The sequence below is a fragment of the Penicillium waksmanii genome (assembly GCF_028829765.1).
Source record: "Penicillium waksmanii strain IBT 27052 chromosome Unknown utg000004l:1.0-5674109.0:1.0-5678898.0, whole genome shotgun sequence".
Lineage (NCBI taxonomy): Eukaryota > Fungi > Ascomycota > Eurotiomycetes > Eurotiales > Aspergillaceae > Penicillium > Penicillium waksmanii.
In genome coordinates, this window is record NW_026643251.1 from 1,448,237 (window position 1) to 1,469,968 (window position 21,732).

Here is a 21,732-nt window from a genome sequence, read left to right on the forward strand (position 1 = left end):
CCTTCCAGCTAAAGCAAGAAACCGAACGTTCAAGTTTATTTCTTCCCTTTGTTCCCGCCAAATCTTGCCATGTTCGCTTTGAACTCCCGCGTCCGTCTTGCACTTCGTCCCGTGGGCGTGCCACTGGGATAAGCTAACGAATCGCCTTCTTCTAACTTTAATCGACGATCACATCGCTCACTGATATATCAAATTAGTTAGCCCATTTCAACTAGACCTCGAAGACGTAAGAAGAATGTATTTACCTCCACACAAATCCCACGTAAGAGGAACGCGGATGAGGACCTGAACCCGCGCATTTATTCAAATATTGCTCTATGTCAACCCGCCTGTAGTTCTCTTTATTTCCCCATAGACTGTTGTAGGGTGTCTCTGATTCGCCGGGTGCTTTCTTGAATGCTTTAGTTGGGACTTTCCGTGTTGGTGGTCTAGGTTGTTGATTGTTCTCTGTTTTGTCTTTTCCCTTTGGCTTCTCTTCTGAGGTTGAGGAAGATCCAAACCCGCTCAGTAGCTTTGAGAAGTCTAGATCTTTGTACACTGGAGCGTATATTGTCTTTTGAGACTGTCTGGGCTGGGGCTGGGATTGATGTTGATACCCGTTGGCGTCGAGGTTGGAAGGACGAGAATCGATTGCCCGGGCCGTGGAAGACTCCAGCCTCACTAGTTTTGAGAAGTCTGGGACTTTGTAATGCTGTCTGGGCTGGGGCTGAGGCTGGTACCCTTTGACATCGTGCTTGGAAGGACGAGAATCCGAGACACCACTGACTGGTTTTGCATCATATTTGTATGTTCTCTTTGTACTGTCCATAAAGATTGGCGGCTCTTTCAGTAATCTTTTGCTTCTTCTTGTCGCTTCGGAGGACTTATTTTCACGCTTGCGCTTTCGTGATGACGGCATGGTTGGGGATAGTATTCTTGCTTTGTCGTTTCGCAGAGCTTTGTGCCATAGAGAGGAGTAAGACATATGTGTTTGGCGAGGTTGAACTGATATGGCAGGCGCGGGAGAGCTATTGGGAAAGAAAGAAAGGCCGATACTGAGAAGGTTCCAGTGTCTGGGTGACTCAGTGAATGAAGGAGCTTTACCGTGGTAGCGGGTTTCAAAGAAAGGGTCGCTCTCCGCATGAGTTTGTAAAATCGGGAACGGGATTGGGTTAGACTTTTTCAACTGGCGAATGGGATCACACCTTTGGGTTTGTTGCTTTTTCTCTTTGGTGCTCTTTAGAAAGCTGGGAAGCATGATTAGTACTTATAGAACAAAGTACAGGCGCGGGGAAAATCGTGGTCAAGGAAAACCGTGGCCAGGGAATGTCGTGGAGTTTCATGGTCCATGCAAGTTTTTTATCGAAATATTTATTAGCATCTACGGATTGCACCATGGAGCTTATCGGTCCAGAGACACCTAGTAGTTAAATTCCCAGAATTTGAGTTAATGATCATCAGGCATGGCTGTAAAATATACTACTACTAGTAGCAACAACGTTCTTCATGGGCCCACAACTTGAACATGGTACTAGTACTAGTAGTAATAGATTCCTTCACTCCTCGGACTCTAGGCAAATATTACTTTGAGTTCAAGGTCTAGTTCATCTTCACTCGAAAGGACATAGTATATCCTTTGTCAAAGACTTCGAGTCTAAGAAGATGCTACATAGGAATTCCCAACGCGAAACTTTAGCGAATGCACAATGTTCAAAGAGCCTTTCATTTGCCCTGAGCTTCACTGTCCTAGCTCTTGGCTTACTAACATCGACTTTTCTATTCTCTTTGTTAGAGATATGTCATAAATACCCTTTGCATTGCCATCTGCATACACTCCCTTTGTCAACCCTCAATTCTACAACAACCATTCTTACATTTTCATCCAAGTGACATTGATCACAGCATGGCGAATCCAAATCCATACGTCAGCCTCGATGACTTCAAAATTAGTCGTCGCCAATACAATCCCAAGACAAAACGCTCTGAACCGATTCCTATACCCCCCGAATGGGAGAGGAAAGTGAAAGCTCCACCTGAAGCGCCACCTGGGGCAGAGAATGAATGGCCCCCTAGGGATGTGTGGTTGAGTCAGTTCGAGAGTGATGACCAAAATAGGGTAACATGGATTCCGCCCCAGTGGCGGAAGGGGATATACTATCCCGGGAGAGATTGTACCCAACCAGACGACCCAGACTGGGAGAAGAAGCACCGAGACGAAGTCGAAAAACAACAGGAAAGGTGATTTTGCATCAAACATCCCCTCCCCACTCCTTTAGCTCCCCTTGACTAATTTTCTTTTGCTTAGGCTCGATTTCCTTGAGTACGGAGACTTCATGGAGGAGCTAGATGTCAGACCACAGCATGAGGACACTATACGGAGAATTTTAACAGCTGTCTGCATGTGGAAGGACAAGCGCTTGAAGACCCACCCTCCACATGATGCTATTACTGTGATGATGAAAAATACTATTAAGGAGTTTGTGATGAAGTTGACTCTGTTGCAGTTGGCAATGCGGAATCAGCCAAAAAACGAAAAAGCTGACAGCAAGAACTGGATGGCCTTTAATGAAAGGTTTAAGCATATCATGCACGATTGGTGGGGAATAAAGACTAAGTCGTTCGGGAAAACACCAGAGGAGTCTCGGGAGGAAAGAAGCAGAGAATACCAGGAACAATTAGCAGAAGAGTACAGAAGGTTTAAAGAGAGTCAGCAGTGATTGACAAAACCGAGATATCATCTTACAGTCTTTGTGCATCCAGGCGCTCGAGGACCTGGCAAGTTGATGCTGAATAGTTAACTAGTTGGCAATCACAATCTAAATGTACTCAAATAACTCCAAATCATCACCAGGACCGCTCCTTCTAGGCAAACGTGAAACTATTCGCACACTTCCTATTTGCCTAGAAGACCCTGAGTCTTGAAGATTATTAGCCCATATTGATGGGTACAGGGCCGCTCGAAATCAGCTTCACTAGTTTACTCTCTTTGAAACTTTTCGAAACCTTATCTTGCATTGCACTATACCGGTTTGGGCTAGACTACCCCTGACCCACTATGTGGCGGTATCCTCATACAAGTGTAAATAAACGAATAAAAATAGATTCCGTAACGTGCTGTACGGACGATTTTGTTTTCTAGAACCAACTCATTGCAAACAAGTTAAACAATGTAGTCAGTTGTCTACCTCTCTAGCTTGCATTCCAACATTCATCCAAACTACCACGGCAGACCCAAGCGGATAGCGAACGAAAATACGCAGATTGAAAAAGAAAGGAACTGGTGGGGTCTTCATTACAATGCGTTTATTATCGGCTCTATATATGTTATACCTCACAAATAGACATTGCGCTAAACGCCGTTCAGATTGTCAAGGGAATATATACAATTCGAGACGAAAACTAATTGAATCGGTGTGAAAAGAAGTGGGCTTCAAACACAAAGATCAGTTGCGCGGCGTCTGTGGTGATGATTAAGGAGGGCTGAATGAGCTTGGAAGAAGCATAATGTGGTCACAATGTAGAAATGATTTTGGGGCTGCATAAAAACTGATCAAAGACTAGAAATAGGGTTCCGTTGTGAGAGTACGAGAAATATGACTCCACCTGACGAGCAGCAAATCGCCAATTTGTTTGCATATCTAGCGAAAGTAGGGGAAGAATCTGGGCGATATTCTGAAGGCAGCCACAAAAGATTGAGTCCATTATAAGTTACCCAGGAATAGTCCTTGCTCAATCCGTATCCATATTGCCTCAGCGGTGAGGTGAAGTCGTCAACCATGGGCGTCAAAGGATTAATGGAATCCATGCCATATGTGCCAGAATCTGTATGCAGCCGATTGAGATCATCTTTATCGAATTGAACGGAGCCGATAAAGCCAAAACAAAGGGTTGATATACTCTGGCCGGTAGTCAGATCCCAGATACGGACTGTCTTATCAACCGACGCTGATGCGAGTCGGCTTCCATCTGGCGACCAGGCAATCGAGTAGACTAGACTACTATGCCCCTCGAGAGTTGATATGCTCTGGCCGGTAGTCAGATCCCAGATTCTGACTGTCTCATCATACGATGCTGATGCGAGTCGGCTTCCATCTCGAGACCAGGCAATCGATGTAACCAGGCTACTATGCCCCTCGAGAGTTGATATGCTTTGACCGGTAGCCGGATCCCAGATTCTGACTGTCTTATCACGAGACCCTGATGCTAGTTGGTTTCCATCTGGTGACCAGGCAATCGAGTCGACCAGATCACTATGCCCATTGAGAGTTGATATACTCTGGCCAGTAGCCGGGTCCCAGATTCTGACTGTATTATCACTCGACCCTGATGCGAGTCGGCTTCCATCTGGTGACCAGGCAATCGAGTTGACTCGACTACTATGCCCCTTAAGGGTCAATATGCTCCGGCCAGTAGTTGGATCCCAGATCCTGACTGTCTCATCAACCGACGCTGATGCGAGTCGGCTTCCATCTGGCGACCAGGCAATCGAGTAGACTACAATACGATGCCTATCGAGAGTTGATATGCTCTGGCCGGTAGCTGGGTCCCAGATCCTGACTGTCTTATCCATCGACGCTGATGCGAGTCGGCTTCCATCTGGCGACCAGGAAACCGAGTAGACTGGATTACTATGCCCCTCGAGAGTTGATATGCTCTGGCCGGTAGCCGGATCCCAGATCCTGACTGTCTTATCACCCGACGCTGATACGAGTCGACTTCCAACTGGTGACCAGGCTATCGATGTAACCAGGCTACTATGCCCCTCGAGAGTTGATATGCTTTGGCTAGTAGCCGGGTCCCAGATTCTGACTGTATTATCACTCGACCCTGATGCTAGTTGCCTACCATCTAGCGACCAGGCAATCAACCCGACCAAACGATTATGCCCCTTAATTATTGATATACTGTGGCCGGTAGCCGGGTCCCAGATCCTGACTGTCTTATCACCCGATACTGATACGAGTCGGCTTCCATCTGGTGACCAGGCAATTGATGTAACCAGGCTACTATGCCCCTCGAGAGTTGATATGCTTTGGCCGGTAGCCGGATCCCAGATTCTGACTGTCTTATCATCTGACGCTGATGCGAGTCGGCTTCTATCTGGTGACCAGGCAATGGAGTTGACTGGACCACTATGCCTATCAAGGGTTGATATATTCTGGCCGGTAGCCGGATCCCAGATCCTGACTGTCTTATCACCCGACGCTGATGCGAGTCGGTTACCATCTGGTGACCAGGCAATCGAGTTGACTGGACCACTATGCCTATCAAGGGTTGATATATTCTGGCTGGTAGCCGGATCCCAGATCCTGACTGTCTTATCACGAGACCCTGATGCTAGCTGGTTTCCATCTGGTGACCAAGCAATCAACCTGACCGAAGCACTATGCCCATAGAGAGTTGATATGCTCTGGCCAGTAGCCGGGTCCCAGATTCTGACTGTATTATCACTCGACCCTGATGCTAGTTGCCTACCATCAGGCGACCAGACAATTGAGATGACCTGATCACTATGTCCCTCGAGAGTTTGAAGACATTGACTCCAGCTTTCCTCTCTCAGAGGATCATTCAAAACCCAGTCTGGTCCTTCATCCTGAAAAGCTATCCTTGTGAGACTCTTTAGTGGGCTAAAGATGAGAGGTGAACAATACACCTGTAAAGGACTACTCTCAATAGCTGTCCTGTGATATCGAATGAATCTAGAGGCATCTCGAATGCGATTTAATACATCTTCTGATTCTTCTTTGTCTTGCTAAAATACGCCCTTTGTCAGAACAGAGAATCTTTTAAATAAATAGCCACTTACCTCAATCAAAACCTGAAGCTTTTGCATCGCTTGGATACCATCTGAAACGCTTCCCAAAATACTAAGGGCCTCAAGCCACTGAAGAAATTTTTCTTGAAGAAACGTATCCACACGATTCTTTTCATCAACGCTCAACTCAGGAGCTCCATTACGACCGCTCTCCTGAAGATGGTCCATCCAGTAGACACAGGCGTATGCTGCCGCTGCTAGTGGATCTGAGCTAGATTTGTGGATATCTTTCACATGCAGTCCAGGCAATTTGATATTGAGAATATCACGCTGAAGCTCTTTGAAGATCACGTCGAAAGATCGTGTGAATATCATCTTGTGTTCCGCTTCTATACCTCTAGGAAGTATCTCACTGAGTGCCTCCTTGAGTAAAAATTCCTTTGCAGACTGATGGACAAACACGTTAGTATGTTCCCGTAGCGTTAGAAATGATCCACAGATCACAATCATCTCTTCAAGGGGTACATGGTCATCGTCATAATCATCTGGTTGTTCAATGAGTGAAGACAGTTCGTAAAGAGTGATAGGCCGAAATACTGTTGAAATAATTGCCAGTATCTCCCTGCAGAGCTCAGCATCTTCTGATTTGTGAACCTGGTCTATCATTCGACCATATAGGGCCTCTAACCCAGGAGGAAATAATTTGAGCCTCTTGAGTATATTCATTCGTATCTTTCCAAGATTCTGACACACTAAGGCCACCCATAGGAAGGTACCTTGCGAGTTTGACAATAGGTAGGATTAAACACCATCGCGAGTTTTATGGCTGTACCTTTTAGCCTTTGCCAATTCCTGAACTTTATGGTGGATAAAATAATTCACTGCTCCAGATACAGATATCTCATTTAGCTCTAATGAGATCGGAGCTAGCTGGGTAGCAATGTCAAGACGCTCAGTGATTTCAGGCCAGTTACGGCTAGAAACAACCCACTTTATTTGTGTATTGACTGATGATTCCTGGACAATAAAGTCTAGAAGGAAATAGAGCCCATTGGTACACTCATCTAAAGCATCAATTACCAAATAAGTCATCTGCAGTATTGGGTCGTTTAGAATGTGCCTGAAGATTGTTGACAGTGCGTTCCATGCATTGACATCCTCAAAGAGAGTCTTTCCTGCATAGTCGTACCGAGCTCGCACATGGTAGAGAAGAGATGGATGCTTTTTGACAAGTAAATATATCAAACCCCTCAGGACAGACGTAGCACTATTGATTCGTATGTCGGTAGCCTGACAGAAGAAAAACAATATGCTCGCATTATCCCCATATAATCTGGTCAATTCCTCGGTGACACCACAAAGGAGCATGGTCTTGCCTTTACCAGGATCACCCCTAATCCAGAGGAGACGATTCTTCTGGCTGTCTTGCCATTGTCTGAATTCTTTGTTGTCAAAAATCCAGCGATATGAGCCTTCGAGTAGCCCACCCTTTGTATCCTTGATACGTTCTTTATCATCGATGGGGTCTGTCGTGCGCAAATCCCGAAGGCATGCTTGGTCCAGCGTTTCGGATTGTACTAGAGCTGTTCATTAATCGCCGCCCATGTATTAGACTTATACTTTCCACTTACCAATCGTGACATTTCCGATATTGCCATGTACCACTCCTGCCTGGAATCCAGAGTTTTTCTCGCCGTAGGAAATGGAAGTTGCCATGGCTGTTGCGCAAGAGTTTTGAAGAGGCTCAAATCCACGCTTGAATCTTCCAGTCCCTAGCTACCCCGCGATCAGGTAATCTGACTAGAGGCAGAAGAAAGCGACCGTATTGATCTTCACCCCGTATTTGCCTTCAGAGACAAGGTCTCTTTTCATTTGCACCACTCGGGATTTAGATATGCGAACGTAGTACTATATTCCTCGAATTTACAGTGCCGCGGAATACAAAGGCTCTGATCAAAGTGACGAACCTTGAGGTTAACCATAGCGTAACGATTGTATCTGTGTTTCAGGAAAGTTACAACCCCACTAATTGTGTAATTTATGTGACAAAACGTTTCGAGATCCGAAAAAAGACTAGATCTAGAAGAGACTAGCGTGTTTCAGAATAAAGTTCAAAATAGAAAAGAAAGGAAAACCAAGGTGAAGCTGATTTCGAGCGGCCCTGTATGCCTAATTCTATATCTCTTTATGCCATTCTCTATTACTGTTCTTTAATGTGATCAATTACTCTTCTTTTTCAAGGGTTTGAAGCCGAGTATCAAACGATCTTGTAACCTTACGCCAAGCTCTTTGGGAATGTATTGATACTTTACTAGTAAACCACTCGCAAAGTGTGCTCGCTTACACTACTAGTAGTACATGACTTGATTGTCAAATTGATTTCTTGATCTATTAATGGGCAGATGCTTTACCACGGAATAAGATACAACATTCATTAACTGTTCTTTTTCACAATCATCAACACCCCCTCTACTCCCATATTCAGTTCCTCCTGGCCCTTCAAAACCCCCACTTCATATAAAAGCCCTTCAATATGCCCCCTCATTACTTTCACAATATCCTCCTCCGTCCCAGTCTTATCTGCATTGGTCTCCCTCCATCGCGTAACGGTCCCTTTGGTACCGAGCATTTTCTCAAGCTTGTCAAGATCGAAACTCATAAACTGTGGTTCCTGTTGGCTAGCAAAGAATTCGTCACCATCCGAGCACGCAGTTTCCTTATTCCATACTTTATGGAGAAAGGCTCCTTCTTCAAACTCATATTGTGACTCCTTCAAGGACCACGGGAGTAGAAGGTCAGCGTATAAATTAAACGCAATCTCAGTCCCCTGTTTCGCATGCGGCCTCAGAAATTGATCTTGGATCTGAGTTATATAGGCCTGAATGGCCGCATGATTTGGCGTAGATGGATGAATATAGCCTCCTCTCGCGGCCCACAGTGCAACACTACCCCCCGGCTTGAGAAGCTGTGCAGCCCGTGGCCAGAAGAGAGACATGTCAAACCAATGTGCCGCCGTCGCAGCGACTATGAGATCGACGCTGGAATCAGGTAGATGCAAAGACGTGCCGGCGCTAAGTTCCTCGGCAGTGGAAATCACAAATTGGATAGGACTGCCGTCAGAGGAAGTCCCGCCAAGAGAGCGGGCAGCTTTGATCATTCCCTCAGAAGGATCGAGGCCGATGGCTTGGGTGAAATGGGATGAGAGGTCACGAACGGCATTTCCGGGACCACAGCCGACATCGAGGATTGTGGTGAGCTTGCCTCCGGTGGAGACGTGGTAGTCTATGATTGTTTTGTATAGGTTTGGGTGGTATGTTGGTCTGTTTTGAGAGTAGATTGCGCCTTGCGTCTGGTTGTAGGAGCGGAAGGTAGGTTCTTTCGAATCTTCCATGGTGACATGCGTTTAGTCTTTTTATTATGAAGGGAAGCTGAAAATATTCAAGATTAACTCAGCGTTCTTGTCTATTGGTTATTTACATTCTTCAGGTTGTCGAATCCCGGCCCGAACCCCGCGGTCCTTGGAAAATGCATGCTGAAGAAGGTTTCGGGGGTTCGGAACTCCGAATTGGGAGAAGTATCATAAAACTTCGCATGGATTATGTTTATGCTTTATGCACTAATCCAACTCTTGAGGATAAATTAAGTTCCTGGAGCCTATGGAGCTGCCTATATCTGTGTTTACCAGATAATTTCAAAGAGGTACATACGATACATAATACATCGAATTTTCTAATTCAATTGGTAAAAAAAAGCCATTTCATTGCTAGATTCATAAAGTCCGCAAAATTAATAAAGTAAGATATCAAATCTCATCTGCAAATTCCTAGTCTCCGCAAGCTCATTAGTATGAAACCAAGTAGCAACACGCGCAATGCGCCATGTCCCGCGCTCAAAAGCGCCGAGAACCAAATAAACAACCAATTTACCAATCCGCGTAGCCAGTAGCGCCTGATAATCATCAGTCCCATACTCCCACGTCAATAATTGCTTATGTTCCTCAGCAAGCTGTTTCGACTCATGGTGAATATGATGACTAACGAACTGCCTAGTATCGACATTTAAAATGTCAGACACGAATACATGTCTCAAATCGTGCAGACAAAAGTCTTCCTCGTAGACTGCTTGCGTAACTCGTGACATGTAGGGGAAGATACTCTGGGAAGGCCTGCCTGAGGGAAGTATGGTTGGAAGTGAAAATGTTTTGAAAATGTTTTGTAGGATTATTACGCCTGGCCCTGTTATACCACCCCAATTTTCGAAGCCGACGTCGATGTCGATTTCCTCGTCTTCTTCTAGTCGGGAAATGAACTTTGTGCGATAGTTGTTCTCAAGCGGGAGGCCTAGTGCGGTGGCTTGGACTTGGTATACTTCTGGAATAACGTGTGGACCGCCTAGTTGATCGATGCGCCATTCTGCGTCTAATACGATGTCTTTGAATGTCAGCGTTGACTTGGGGATTGGGCAGGGGGTGGAGGGGTCACTGAGCCATTTTTGACGCTCTGCTCCGGCTAGGCGTCTCTCCTCGTATGTCTCGTACTCGACATGCTCGACTGAACGAAAAGCCATGGTGTGATAATCACCTAGATGAGTATGAGCTAGATATAAAGCCGGTGGGATGGGTTGGTTAGAGTCATATTGAGTCAAGGGCATGGGAGTTTAAATATCTTTGATGTCGAGGACCGACAAAGAGGTAAGATAATCGTATTATGATAAAATAATTACGGTGGTGGGATGAATGGCTAACAAAGGAGTAGCTAAGACGATGAGCCTAAACAATGAAAAAGGAAGCATATAAGATAATAGTGACAGGAGGCGAAATGAATTGGATGAAAAGAATGTGGCGCCTTTGTTATAGATCCTGGAACAATTTCAATGTCTGCCAGAGAATAGCACGCTTTCATCAAGCAATTGATCAGTTTCACGTGCAGTTACGAGAGATGTTAAACGAAAATTGATACCTCGTCTTGGTTTATAGTCCGGATCAAGTAGTAGTTGTGCTCATTCTTCAGTTCATTGCACCTATGTAGTATGTAGGCTTATTATATACAGGCAACGAGCCTTCCAACTATTATTGTACAAGTTAAGGACTAGACCCATGTCTCATTCGTGATACCATCGAACTTTAGGCCCTCGTCGCAGTCAGTGCGGTTAGTCTTGGACAAATGCGCCCACAAATCGGGATATTTTTCGCGAGCCCATGCCTCGATCTTGTCTTTCGAGTATTGGGAAAGTGAAGCATTATAGAAAAGACCAATTCTGATAAAAAGTTAGTTTAGAAATATTCATCGCCAGGAGAGGGGATTTGTCAAGTACTCACGTCGTGCTTGTCGGGGCCAATCCAATCTCAGCTTCCATATTATCAATAGCCTCAGTAGCCAGGTCGAAATCACATTGAGCAGCGAGCGCCTCGATATAAGAGCTATACAAACGACGATCAATCTCAATATCGAGCTTCTTGATCTTCTTCAGCATCTTCATTGCCTCGTGGGTACCATCAGCATGAGACTCGCAAGCTTTGAAAAAGATTGCGAGGGTTTTGTGCGAAGGGCCCTCATCCGACTGAAGTATTTGTCTGAAAATTTCCATACTCTTCTCCGGCATTTCGCACGCTGCGTACGCCAGCATCAATCCATTCAAGATGCGCGTGTTGAGTTCGACTTCAAGGTCAAGCTTGAGCATGTTGTGCACCAGTTCCAAGTTTTTCTGATCAGCTGCACGAGCGATTCCCTGCAGGCATCTGGCATATGTATCGGGCTTAGGTCGACGTGTAAGATCCTCGGCCTGGCGCATGTGTCCGAATACCAAAGCCGCAAGGTCGCTCCGATTCCGGTCGAAGAAGGAGCCCATAAGCTCTGTTCTGGTGCTAACGCCGGTCTCGGGGAAAGCCACCTTGAACAGTTCGTAGATGGTCCATACGTTGGCGTCTTTCTGACTGCGATCCATAATATAGTCGATCAATGCAGTGCGGACCAAACTCTTGCCTTCGCTATCGAAAGTGCCCAGCCGTGGGCGAAGTAGTTCGGATACCGCGCCAAAGTCGCGACGGTAGAGAAGCATGCGCGTAAGTGCAGTGACGGTTTGTGGTTCAAGACGGACGTGATCTTGAAAAAGCGGGTCCAGGAGAGCTGAAATTCGTTCAAAAAGAGCACCGCTTTGCTTTGAGGCACAAAGCATAATGATGAGCCGGTTGGCAAGAGGAAGGTGATCACTCGCTAGAGTGCTAGGGTCAATAGTAGATTCAAGAATCTTGAGTGTCCGTTGCACATCGTTGGAATTGACTGCCGATTCCAGTTGGAGTAGATAGGTCTGCTCGTTGGCGACGAGACCCCACTTCTCGGATTGCTCTTCGAGGTCGATAACCAGCTGAGGGTTTTGAACAGCATTGGCATACTCAATGAGCGCATTGAAGTCCGAAATTGTAATCGCTTTTTTGAGGTGAGGGTTTTTGGATGTCCAGGAGTTGACCTTTTTGGCAAGCAAAGTTGCATTGCTGCCCTGAGCGGCCTCCCAGAGAAGGTTAATACCAGCAGTCTCGGGGGTCGGGCCTTGGGGCAGAGAGTGAAAGATGGGCCTAGCCCAGTCAAGTTGCGAGTGTAGAATTGCAGATTTGACGACAGCGATCTTAGCGGCGATAGAGGGCTCGCCGTTGCCGGCGAGAGGACATTCAAAGATGGTCTGGGCCGCACTGAACAATCCCTGGGCGACAAGGATGTTAATCAACTCTTCCTGAGAAGATTGATCAAACTTCACCCCATATTGATCGAGTTCTTGCGTAATCTTACGCAGCTGGGGCCTGTCATCCTTCATGGCAACTCCCTTCAAGACCGTCAACCAAGGCGACGGTTTGGCGCCGCGAAATTGACCTCCGAAATTAATTATCACCTGTCGAGCCTCCTCGGGTTTCCCGTTGACTGACAAAAGGTTGATATAAAGGAGAAGGGCAGGTCGGCTAATCGTGTTGGGACCAAATCCATGATCGGCACATAGTTCGAGGTAGGCAAAGCGAGCGATCTTGAGCATGGTATCACGCGCCTCAGGAAGACAGTCTGATTCAGACAGCACAAATAGCATCCTTTCCAGACTCTCAATCGAGAAAACCTTGTCCCATTCCTTCTCGTCCAGTTCGTTCTGCTGGGCCTTCATATGCTTCCATGTGATCGAGAGAAGTCGTGCTTGGAACAAATTAATTGAGCCTGGAGTTTCCACCCGGGTAGAAAAGAAGAGCTGGAAAGCTCTTGCGAGCGTGAAATTTGGAGGAGCTCGGCTTCTATCTTCGAGGGAGCGCTTCAAGTCAACCATTGGTTTCAGGCCCTTTTCCGACGGCAAGATATGAGAGCCGCCTCCTTCCATGGAACTGATGTTGAATGCAAACATTGTGCGTCGCGAAACATGGTTCAAATTGGGGAGACTCGTCCGTACTCGCGCGGGGGAGATGGTATGTAATAGGTGGTTTCGGCGGCATCGGGAAAATTGTAGGGGCTCATTGTTGAGAATGGCCCGAAAGACACGTCTCGAGAGATGAGACTGCATTTTCGGCGTAGTGCAGGCTTGATCCCAGTCAAAGCAAGTGGTCGAAAGGGGAAAGGGGGGCAAAGGTTGAAGGTTGAAGGTTGAAGTTGAATGTCGGGGAAAGCTGCGGATGCAAAAGTTCGCGACGCGGAGAGAAGGCGGTCTTGGCAGTCAAAAAAGATGCGCCTTCACTTTCTTCCTCATCAGCCAACTCCACCACAACTCAACCACAGCCACAGTCACAGTCACAGTGATCGAGTTCAGTCACACACACACACCATGTCTCTCAATCTCTTATCTCGGTCTTCGCTACTGCGCAGTGTCGCCAATGCTGTCCCCTTGGCGTGTCGCTGGAGCTCGACCGCCGCCATGAGTGCCTTCACCTCCCAGCGAAGCACAGGTCAACAGCAGAGTATGTCACGATAGCCTCACCTATTTGCATTTAGATATCCTTGTGGTTATCCTGCTTTCAAGTGCCATGTTCCCCGTTACTAACTATTTCTCCCTCAATTGACAGGTCCCCGAGTCTCCCGACGCCGCTTACCGAACCGCATGCGACTTGTCGAAGATCAAAAGGCACAGGGCGAGAGCCGTGCTTTGGAGAAATTCCAGACTCGCGAGTGGAAGGCTGGTGATGTTTATTCTCCACACGATCTCAGCCCGGCTGAGATGAAGAAATGGGGAAAGCGCAAGAGTCCCTCCCGGGATGCCTTCGATGCGTTGAACCTGAACCCAATGAGTCTCTACAAGGTGCGCACACTCTCTCCTCTCTCCTCTGTTATGTCAATTATCGCATTGCCAAATGTCGTAGCCTGGCTCTTCGCTGGATCTACCCATTCACATGATCTTGACAAAGCATCTGCGATAGCAAAGTAGAACTTGCCGCTGATATGTTTCCCATTGAATAGAACTTTGCCGTCATGTCCGAATATGTTTCGCCCCTAGGCCGTATCAAGCACCGCGACCAAACTGGTCTACGACCCGTCAACCAGCGCAAGATCGCAAAGGCCATCCGCCGAGCCATGGGCCTCGGCCTCATGCCCTCTGTCCACCGACACCCCGAAATCCTGGCTGGAGAACTCAAGGCGAGGATGGAGAACCGTCACCGCTAAGGGACATGCATTATTCTTGGTTTCTGTACTCGGGGTATTCCTCGAGGTGCTATGTATGGCGTTCTTGTATAAATCAGCCACCCGCTAAATCATTAGAAGGGGGCGCACATGTATTACTACTCCTGTGGATTGAATCTATCAAATCAAATCCTTAAGTAACTGCTTCTCCTGTATCTGAGAACATTAATTGTAGCCTAGCATCTTAATTTCCCATGCGTGGCTGAGGTGAAACGAGCTGCCTGATTTCCGGTGTGGCCCTGACCCGCCCCGACGTCAGTAAACAACGTGGGCAACTCCGAACTTCTCCCCTCCATTTCCACTCTCACCTTTCCCCCCCACCTCCACCGTACACCCCCAATGTCAATCACAAACGGTATGTATATACGGACCTTGACTGATGCTGGAAATATTACAAGGCTTACATTCCCGCAGAATTCATCTGGGCCGCGAGCCCCTCCACCACTCGTGGCCAGCCCACCCAGCTTGCATCCGACTCCAAAGGCGAGCGACTTGCTTATGCTGTACGACACTCCTCTCCTTCAATGCGGCCTGAATCCTTGATATACATATATCCTGACCTCGTCAATCACAGTCCAACAAATCCATCTTCCTTCGATCGATCGATGACCCCGCAGTCGCCAGACAATACACCGAACACAAGGCCGCAACAACCGTCGCCCGCTTCTCCCCCTCAGGCTTCTACGTCGCCAGTGGTGACGCCGCCGGTGTCGTGAGAGTATGGGACTGCGTCGGCGACGGCATCACCAAGGGTGAATACAGCATCGTCAACGGCCGCATCAACGACCTAGCATGGGACGGTGATTCGCAGCGCATCATCGCCGTCGGTGACGGAAAGCAACGCTACGGACACTGCATCAGCTGGGACAGCGGCAACACCGTCGGAGAAATCTACGGCCACACGCAACAAATCAACTCGGTCTCCATCAAACAGCAGCGGCCACTACGAGCCGCCGCCGCCGGCGACGATAAGAAGCTGGTCTTCTACCACGGCGCACCATTCAAATTCAATACCGGAATCGGAGACAAGCACACGAACTACATCTACGGCGTGGAATTTAGTCCCGATGGCTCGACTTTGGCTAGTGTTGGCGCAGATCGCAAGATCTGGCTCTACGATGGCAAGACGGGTGAAGCGCGGGCCCAAATTGGCGAGGGGGAGCATAAGGGTAGTATCTTTGGACTGTCGTGGTCGAAGGACTCGCGCAAATTTGTCACTGCGAGCGCGGACCGGACTGTTAAGATTTGGGATGTCGAGGCTGGTAAAGCTACCCAGAGCTGGACTCTGGGTGAGGAGGGTGCGCTGGCTGTTCGCGACCAACAAGTTGGCGTTGTCTGGCCACCGGCTAGAAGCGATAACCTGCTCATCAGTTTGTCTTTGAGCGGTGATCTGAATTACCTGGTGGAGGGTACTCCTGAACCCCGACAGGTTGTTCAGGGCCACCAGAAGAATATTACCTCCCTGGGCCAATCTACGGTGGACGGTAAGGAGACGCTGTGGACTGGTAGCTTTGACGGCCGCGTCTGTAGTTGGGACGCTGCTACTGGTATCGCTGGCGATATCGAGGGTGAGGGTCACCCCGGTTACATTGCCGGTCTGGCACCGACATCCGAGGGCGCGGGCAGGATTTACAGTGTCGGCTGGGACGACACAATCCGCTCGATTGATGCCAGCGCGAAGACTTTCACCGGCACTGCTGCCAAGCTCGGCGGACAGCCCAAGGGTGTTGCGGCGGCTGATAAGACCGTTCTTGTCGGTGCAGCTGAGTCTGTGGAAATTTTCCAGGATGGCAAGAAGACTGGCGATTTCAAGAGTAAGGTCGACGTTACGACCGTCGCTGCTCATGGCGCTATTGCTGCTGTTGGTGGTGAGGACGGATCGGTTCAGATCTGCAACATCTCCAGCTCGGGCTTGTCCGTCCAGTCTGAGATCGCGGCTTCGCGTGACCAGATCTCTCAACTTGCCTTCTCCCCCGACGGTGCTAACCTAGCTATTGGAAATGGACGAGGACGTATCGTTGTCTACAAGGTGGCTGATGGAAGTCTCGTCACTGATCGCTGGACGGCACACACAGCTCGCGTCACTTCCCTTGCTTGGAACCAGGCCGGTTCCCATGTTGTTAGCGGATCTTTGGATACCAATATCTTTGTCTGGAGCTTGGCTAAGCCTGGTACCAAGTTGGAGGTTAAGAATGCTCATAAGGAGGGAGTTAACGGTGTGGCTTGGGTTGATGCCAGCTCTAAGATTGTTTCTGCGGGTGTCGATGCTGCAGTTAAGGTGTGGAAGGTGGAGGGCCTGCAATAGATTGATTGGGCTTCGCCATAAATCGATAAATCATATTTGTTGAAACAAAGAATTTACGTTCCTGTGATATCAGACCATTCATACCGTAGCTTACAATAGTACTGCATGATTTCTCGGGGTGGAGGGGTACACTATACCCACACTGGCAGCTCGGTTCTAGCTGGTGGGTATAGCTGTTATTCAAGGTCAAGTTGGCACCTGGGCATCTATGGGATTTTCAAAACAGTCCACTAGGCGTGATCGCTACCACGTGGAACTTTAATACCGCTGTCATATTCACAAGAAATATTTCATTTGAGATACTGAAAAGTGGTGGATAGCTTGTGTCGCAGCTGCTCCAGGGGCAATAAGTGAAATTTACCCAGTCTAAATTCAGTTATGAACAGCCACGGAATTTGAGTTTAAGTGGTTAATGGAACCCGATGGTGCTTCTTCGAACATAGCGGCCATGTATACTGAGACTGCTGCAGATGATGTTCTCACAGAAGCATGACCGTATAGTTGAGTTAATGCGTCTCGAACCAGACTTGAACTGCGATATTGCAAGTGATATTTCATTTCTATCTGGTGAGCGAGAATTTGCAAGGTATCCAACATATACCCCTCTCCAAGCTGCTGTAAAAACACAGCTAGTATCAGTCATCCGTGATCAAATTATCTTGAATGAAGCCGATGTCAACTACTTGGGAGAAGGCAAATTGAGACGGATTCCAATGCAGCATGCTGTTGAGCTTGGAAATATGGAGATTTTTGATCTTCTTCTAGAGCACGGGGCCGATGTCAATGCTCCCGCTGCCAACGACTGAGGTGTGACTGCTTTACAGATCGCGGCCATTCAAGGGTACATCGGCATTGCAAGGAGACTGCTTGATCTTGGTTCATATATCAATCAAGAGCCAGCATGGGAAAATGGGCGTACGGCACTGATGGGCGCTGCAGAATATGGTCGCATTGATATGTTACAAATGCTTCTAGATGAAGGAGCACTGGTCGTGGGTGACTATGAAGAATATTATTACAAGGCTGTTGAGCTTGCAGAGGGTCGAGATCATTACGCTGGGGCTAGACTCTTGAAATCATTCAAGGACTCGGTTGAACTGGGCAATTTATGACGCTTTGACTTCGTTTTCTACATTCCTTCTTCTATCCTCTGCTATGTTGTGTTTACTAGTACTTTTCATCATTTTTCTTTCTGCTCTTGTATCGGCCCTCAACAATGCACATATGTAACCAGAAGTCTTACTCGCTGTCAAATCCTGTCTCCATTGCCGCCAGTATCTCTTCCGGGCCCTCGGCTAGAAACATATGACGCGTCATCCAATGACCCTTCTGGATTGCTGCCACCGCACGCGGCTGCATCTCCTTCTCGTATGCTAATGTTGCTGATTCCAGGTCGTCTATGCCATGTGAAATGATATGCCTCGCTAAATTGACGCTATCATGCATGGCATTGTTAACTCCATCTCCGGTTGGTACTCTGTAGAGAAGAAACAAGAGCAACTTCTGTCAGCGGGAAGACATTTCTTTGGCTGCTTAAGAGGGAAGAGAAACGGCTCGGTATGTACTCACGTCAAGTGTACAGCATCACCAACAAGTGTTACTCCTGGAACATGATTCCAGGATAAAATTGCATCCTCAGTCATGGTGTACAATGGCCAGGAGCGAAACTTGCCATCGCATGACCGCACGAAATCTGTCAGGTCTGAGGCCCATCCTGTGAAGTATTCCTGCAAAAAGGTATTCCATAAAGTTGATGGAGCACTCGCGAGTATAGAATCTTTGGGTAGCTCTTTCTCAGAAAGCCTCAGACCCACGGAAACGTGGTACGACCCGTCACCGAGATAGTATAGAAATATTTGCCGTTCTTTGCCAAAGGCAAGAAAATTTCCTGTACCTGCCTTTGAGGCAGCCAGCGGGTAGATAGGATTCTCGGGTTTGATAAAAGAAGAAAAGAAATGGATGCCGGAGTATTGCGGTTTGGAGGGCATAATCTAGTACAAAGATATTATGAGCTTGGAGTCCGGCTACTCCACTGGAGCCATATGAGAATTGAGAACTTTACTCACCGTCGCCCGAACTCTAGACCAGGCACCTTCTGCGCCAACCACAAGCTGGAAGCCGGATCTGGGGTCCTGGTGCATGAAATGAATTATCACAGAACCATTGTTTTCTTTCTCGATTCTTTGTATTTTGTGATCCCAAAGGATCTTAGACGCCGGAAGAGAGCTCAGAAGTAGGTCTCGTAGATCCTTCCGATCGATCTCTGGCTCATCTTCGTCGCCCTCACGGGAAAGGAGAGAATGAACTTTCCCCTGAGCATCAGCTATAGTGATAGGAACCCCATAGCGCGCAAGAGATTGGAATTTTGGAAGTAAGCCGGCTTCAAGGAGGGCCGCCTGGCCAGTGCTAGGGTGAAGATCGAGTGTACCGCTGCTCTGATGTTCATTCGCCCAACATGCAGAGACATCTCGTTCAAAGACAACATAAGGTACGTCAGCGACTTCCAAAAGCCGTGCGAGAGTAAGACCCGCTGGGCCGGCACCGATGATGGCGATGGGCGCTTGTGATTGCATCATGCTATAAGTGAAACTCGAAAGACGGTTTGGATGTGGAAACGAATGAGAAGCCAGTGAGAGGTAACATATTTATAGATTTTTTCCATGACATACAAATGCCGAAATCTGTGCTCGAATTGATGTCGCATGCGCGAGCACATCGGAGGTTAATATGAGATGTCGGATTTCGGAGTTTGAGTCTATGGCTCGGATGTTATGCGCAGGGCCATCCGGTAAGTTCCGACTTCTCCTGACACCGAGATTAGCTTCAACAACAATTCCGTCCGACGTCGAAAATGCCTCCAACGCAGAGAAATGAGATTACCGCTCTTTCCGAATATGCCTGCGACTCATGCAGATCGAGCAAGGTAAGCCCCGCGTATTTAATTACATCCGCGAGCGAGCAATGGAACCTAAATTCCCTTTGCAGGTCACTTGCTCCCGCGAACAAAATGAATGCAAACGCTGCTCGAAATCTGGAATTTCATGCATTTACTCGCGATCAGGCGTCATTCGTCGTGCTAAAAAACGTAAACACGAAACACAACAGGCTAGCGGCGCAACTACTCATCGCTTAACTCGGGCCGATGATGGCTCGACTTCCAAGATTCTTCGAAGCGATGGTGGTCCACAGTCATATCTTGCGGCTGATATTGAAATGACTCAGGAATGCTTGGGTGTCCCTAACAGCGCAGATCAAAGAGGACTGTCCGACGCGCTGCTGATGCTGACCGAAGCCTGTACAGCCACGGCTGTTGACCGCGAGCCAACTTTGCCGGACAGTGCTAAATCCAGAAAGGGAACACGGCTTTCATTCAAGAAATATGCCTCAGAATGGTCGGAAAGTATGCAGTATATGAGAACTGCACTCGATTTCAGCTGCTGACGTCGTCATTAGTCTTTGATAATGCCTTGCGAGGTAAACAACCCTTGCTCAGCCCGGCACCTCCTGAGGTGGTACGGTCTCTCAAAGCAGCTCGCCCAGACCAAATTCAAGAGAAGGCCTGGCTAGTGATGTACTACTGCATTCTATTAAAAGCAGTCGACGATTCTTATCTCAAAAACCAGCTGCGACAGGACCTCTGGGCCTCACTTGAAAATATCAGCGTCCTGCTCAAACCTAGCGATGCCAATATTCAGGCTATTCTCATGGTTATTGGTCTCGTACCGGACTTGATCGACCCATCATTATGCTGGATGCTATCTACAAGCGCTTGCAGAATGTTGCAAGCTCTGGGTGTTACCCACAAAAGGATTGACACTCAAACTCGGGAACAACGGCAGTTGAGGTTCTGGCAGCTCAATCTCGTGGATAAGGCGCTTGCAGTTATATTTGGTCGATCTCCGACCTTCCACCAGGGGATGGTAAATGAGGTCAGTCTTCCAGCATTGGAGCAGATCCGGCCATCTACGCAGCACCGAGCATCAGACGGTAGTAAAGGATATTTTGCATCACACCTCATGTACCAGAAATTTTTGCTCTCAAAGGTTATGGCAGATATCTGGCAGTGTCTTTACGGTGGAATGGAGGATCAAAATCGTGCAATAGAGACGTCAATTGTTAATCTTGAATGTTGGTATGAGCAGGCACACAAGGTATGTTTCAATACTGGAGGGTTTGCATGAACATACAGCTGTTGACATCTCATTCCTTGGCAGATTCTTGAGGCTGCTGCGATGTCCGAGAAACCATTTTGCGACGCCCGGAATGCTCAGTCAATCGACATTGGTCTTCGCAGCCAAGACTTTCTTTACCTTTACTTGACAATTCTTCTATCTCGAAAATCCCCACCCCGGCACTCCCAGTGCATCACTAGTTCCAAGCAATTACTCTACCTGCTTCTTCACTTATCTCCAGAGTCGGACGAACCATATCACCCTTTCCTCTGGCAGTTTCTATATTCTCCATTCACTGCATTTTTATTATTGTTTCGTGAAATCTTACTTAACCCCAATAAGGGATCCGAAGGCAATCAAGAGGCTCTGGCCGCTATGGAGAATCTTCCAGAGTTCCTGGACAAAATGACCTCACGAAATCACCTTGCCACGAGGCTAAGGGAAGCTTCCAGAGTGCTCATTGGCCACGCGAAGTTTGTATTGGGTTCTGGGCCATCTAGGGCTGGATCCGATGGTCCAGTGGCGAAATCGAATTTCACATCGACTGACACAACGAATTTGCTTGACTTGGACCTACCATGCAATCAAACTGCCATTGCAGATGCAGCAAGAAATCCTTTCTGTGACTTCAATGCCGATGATATTGTCGAATCCCTCACTCAAGAACTCGAGGGCAATGAATTATTTGACTGGCTAAGTTGGCTAGGTGAGACGTGATAAGGATACGTCTGACAAACACGGGCCTCTTCAAGTGTTGTTTTACTCAGAACCATGAAAGATGATACACACTATTAGAAATATCTAGTGAAGGAAGATAGCAAGGTCTCGGAGATAGCAAGGTCTCGGTACACAAATTCAATTCCGACTATCGAAGAACAAGTC

General features: G+C 47.7%; 10 protein-coding genes across 10 annotated transcripts; 4 read left to right on the forward strand and 6 right to left on the reverse strand.

The window, feature by feature from the left end:
• Window positions 1-35: 35 nt before the first annotated feature.
• On the reverse strand, window positions 36-898 carry N7481_003408 (uncharacterized protein; the record flags this gene model as incomplete). Its single annotated transcript, XM_057262627.1, has 2 exons — window positions 36-180; window positions 246-898. The coding sequence occupies 2 exons, from the start codon at window positions 896-898 to the stop codon at window positions 36-38; spliced, it is 798 nt and encodes a 265-aa protein (XP_057124288.1).
• Window positions 899-1,882: 984 nt separating this feature from the next.
• Window positions 1,883-2,696, forward strand: N7481_003409 (uncharacterized protein; the record flags this gene model as incomplete). Its single annotated transcript, XM_057262628.1, has 2 exons — window positions 1,883-2,217; window positions 2,285-2,696. The coding sequence occupies 2 exons, from the start codon at window positions 1,883-1,885 to the stop codon at window positions 2,694-2,696; spliced, it is 747 nt and encodes a 248-aa protein (XP_057124289.1).
• Window positions 2,697-3,378: 682 nt separating this feature from the next.
• Window positions 3,379-7,450, reverse strand: N7481_003410 (uncharacterized protein; the record flags this gene model as incomplete). Its single annotated transcript, XM_057262629.1, has 5 exons — window positions 3,379-3,468; window positions 3,692-5,572; window positions 5,786-6,356; window positions 6,567-7,311; window positions 7,366-7,450. The coding sequence occupies 5 exons, from the start codon at window positions 7,448-7,450 to the stop codon at window positions 3,379-3,381; spliced, it is 3,372 nt and encodes a 1,123-aa protein (XP_057124290.1).
• Window positions 7,451-8,168: 718 nt separating this feature from the next.
• N7481_003411 (class I SAM-dependent methyltransferase) lies at window positions 8,169-9,125 on the reverse strand (the record flags this gene model as incomplete). The annotated part of the gene is made up of 1 exon (XM_057262630.1): window positions 8,169-9,125. The coding sequence occupies one exon, from the start codon at window positions 9,123-9,125 to the stop codon at window positions 8,169-8,171; it is 957 nt and encodes a 318-aa protein (XP_057124291.1).
• A 395-nt stretch (window positions 9,126-9,520) lies between these two features.
• On the reverse strand, window positions 9,521-10,300 carry N7481_003412 (uncharacterized protein; the record flags this gene model as incomplete). The annotated part of the gene is made up of 1 exon (XM_057262631.1): window positions 9,521-10,300. One exon carries the CDS (start codon window positions 10,298-10,300, stop codon window positions 9,521-9,523), a length of 780 nt encoding a protein of 259 aa, XP_057124292.1.
• Window positions 10,301-10,821: 521 nt separating this feature from the next.
• N7481_003413 (uncharacterized protein) lies at window positions 10,822-13,108 on the reverse strand (the record flags this gene model as incomplete). The annotated part of the gene is made up of 2 exons (XM_057262632.1): window positions 10,822-10,990; window positions 11,052-13,108. The coding sequence occupies 2 exons, from the start codon at window positions 13,106-13,108 to the stop codon at window positions 10,822-10,824; spliced, it is 2,226 nt and encodes a 741-aa protein (XP_057124293.1).
• Window positions 13,109-13,522: 414 nt separating this feature from the next.
• Window positions 13,523-16,678, forward strand: N7481_003414 (Ribosomal protein S18; the record flags this gene model as incomplete). Its single annotated transcript, XM_057262633.1, has 5 exons — window positions 13,523-13,655; window positions 13,761-13,993; window positions 14,152-14,344; window positions 14,788-14,876; window positions 14,948-16,678. The coding sequence occupies 5 exons, from the start codon at window positions 13,523-13,525 to the stop codon at window positions 16,676-16,678; spliced, it is 2,379 nt and encodes a 792-aa protein (XP_057124294.1).
• Window positions 16,679-17,604: 926 nt separating this feature from the next.
• N7481_003415 (ankyrin) lies at window positions 17,605-17,790 on the forward strand (the record flags this gene model as incomplete). Its single annotated transcript, XM_057262634.1, has 1 exon — window positions 17,605-17,790. One exon carries the CDS (start codon window positions 17,605-17,607, stop codon window positions 17,788-17,790), a length of 186 nt encoding a protein of 61 aa, XP_057124295.1.
• A 127-nt stretch (window positions 17,791-17,917) lies between these two features.
• On the reverse strand, window positions 17,918-19,251 carry N7481_003416 (FAD-dependent oxidoreductase; the record flags this gene model as incomplete). Its single annotated transcript, XM_057262635.1, has 3 exons — window positions 17,918-18,155; window positions 18,248-18,669; window positions 18,745-19,251. 3 exons carry the CDS (start codon window positions 19,249-19,251, stop codon window positions 17,918-17,920), a joined length of 1,167 nt encoding a protein of 388 aa, XP_057124296.1.
• Window positions 19,252-19,529: 278 nt separating this feature from the next.
• Window positions 19,530-21,567, forward strand: N7481_003417 (transcriptional regulator family TF; the record flags this gene model as incomplete). Its single annotated transcript, XM_057262636.1, has 4 exons — window positions 19,530-19,601; window positions 19,664-20,078; window positions 20,132-20,829; window positions 20,893-21,567. The coding sequence occupies 4 exons, from the start codon at window positions 19,530-19,532 to the stop codon at window positions 21,565-21,567; spliced, it is 1,860 nt and encodes a 619-aa protein (XP_057124297.1).
• Between the last annotated feature and the right edge of the window lie 165 nt (window positions 21,568-21,732).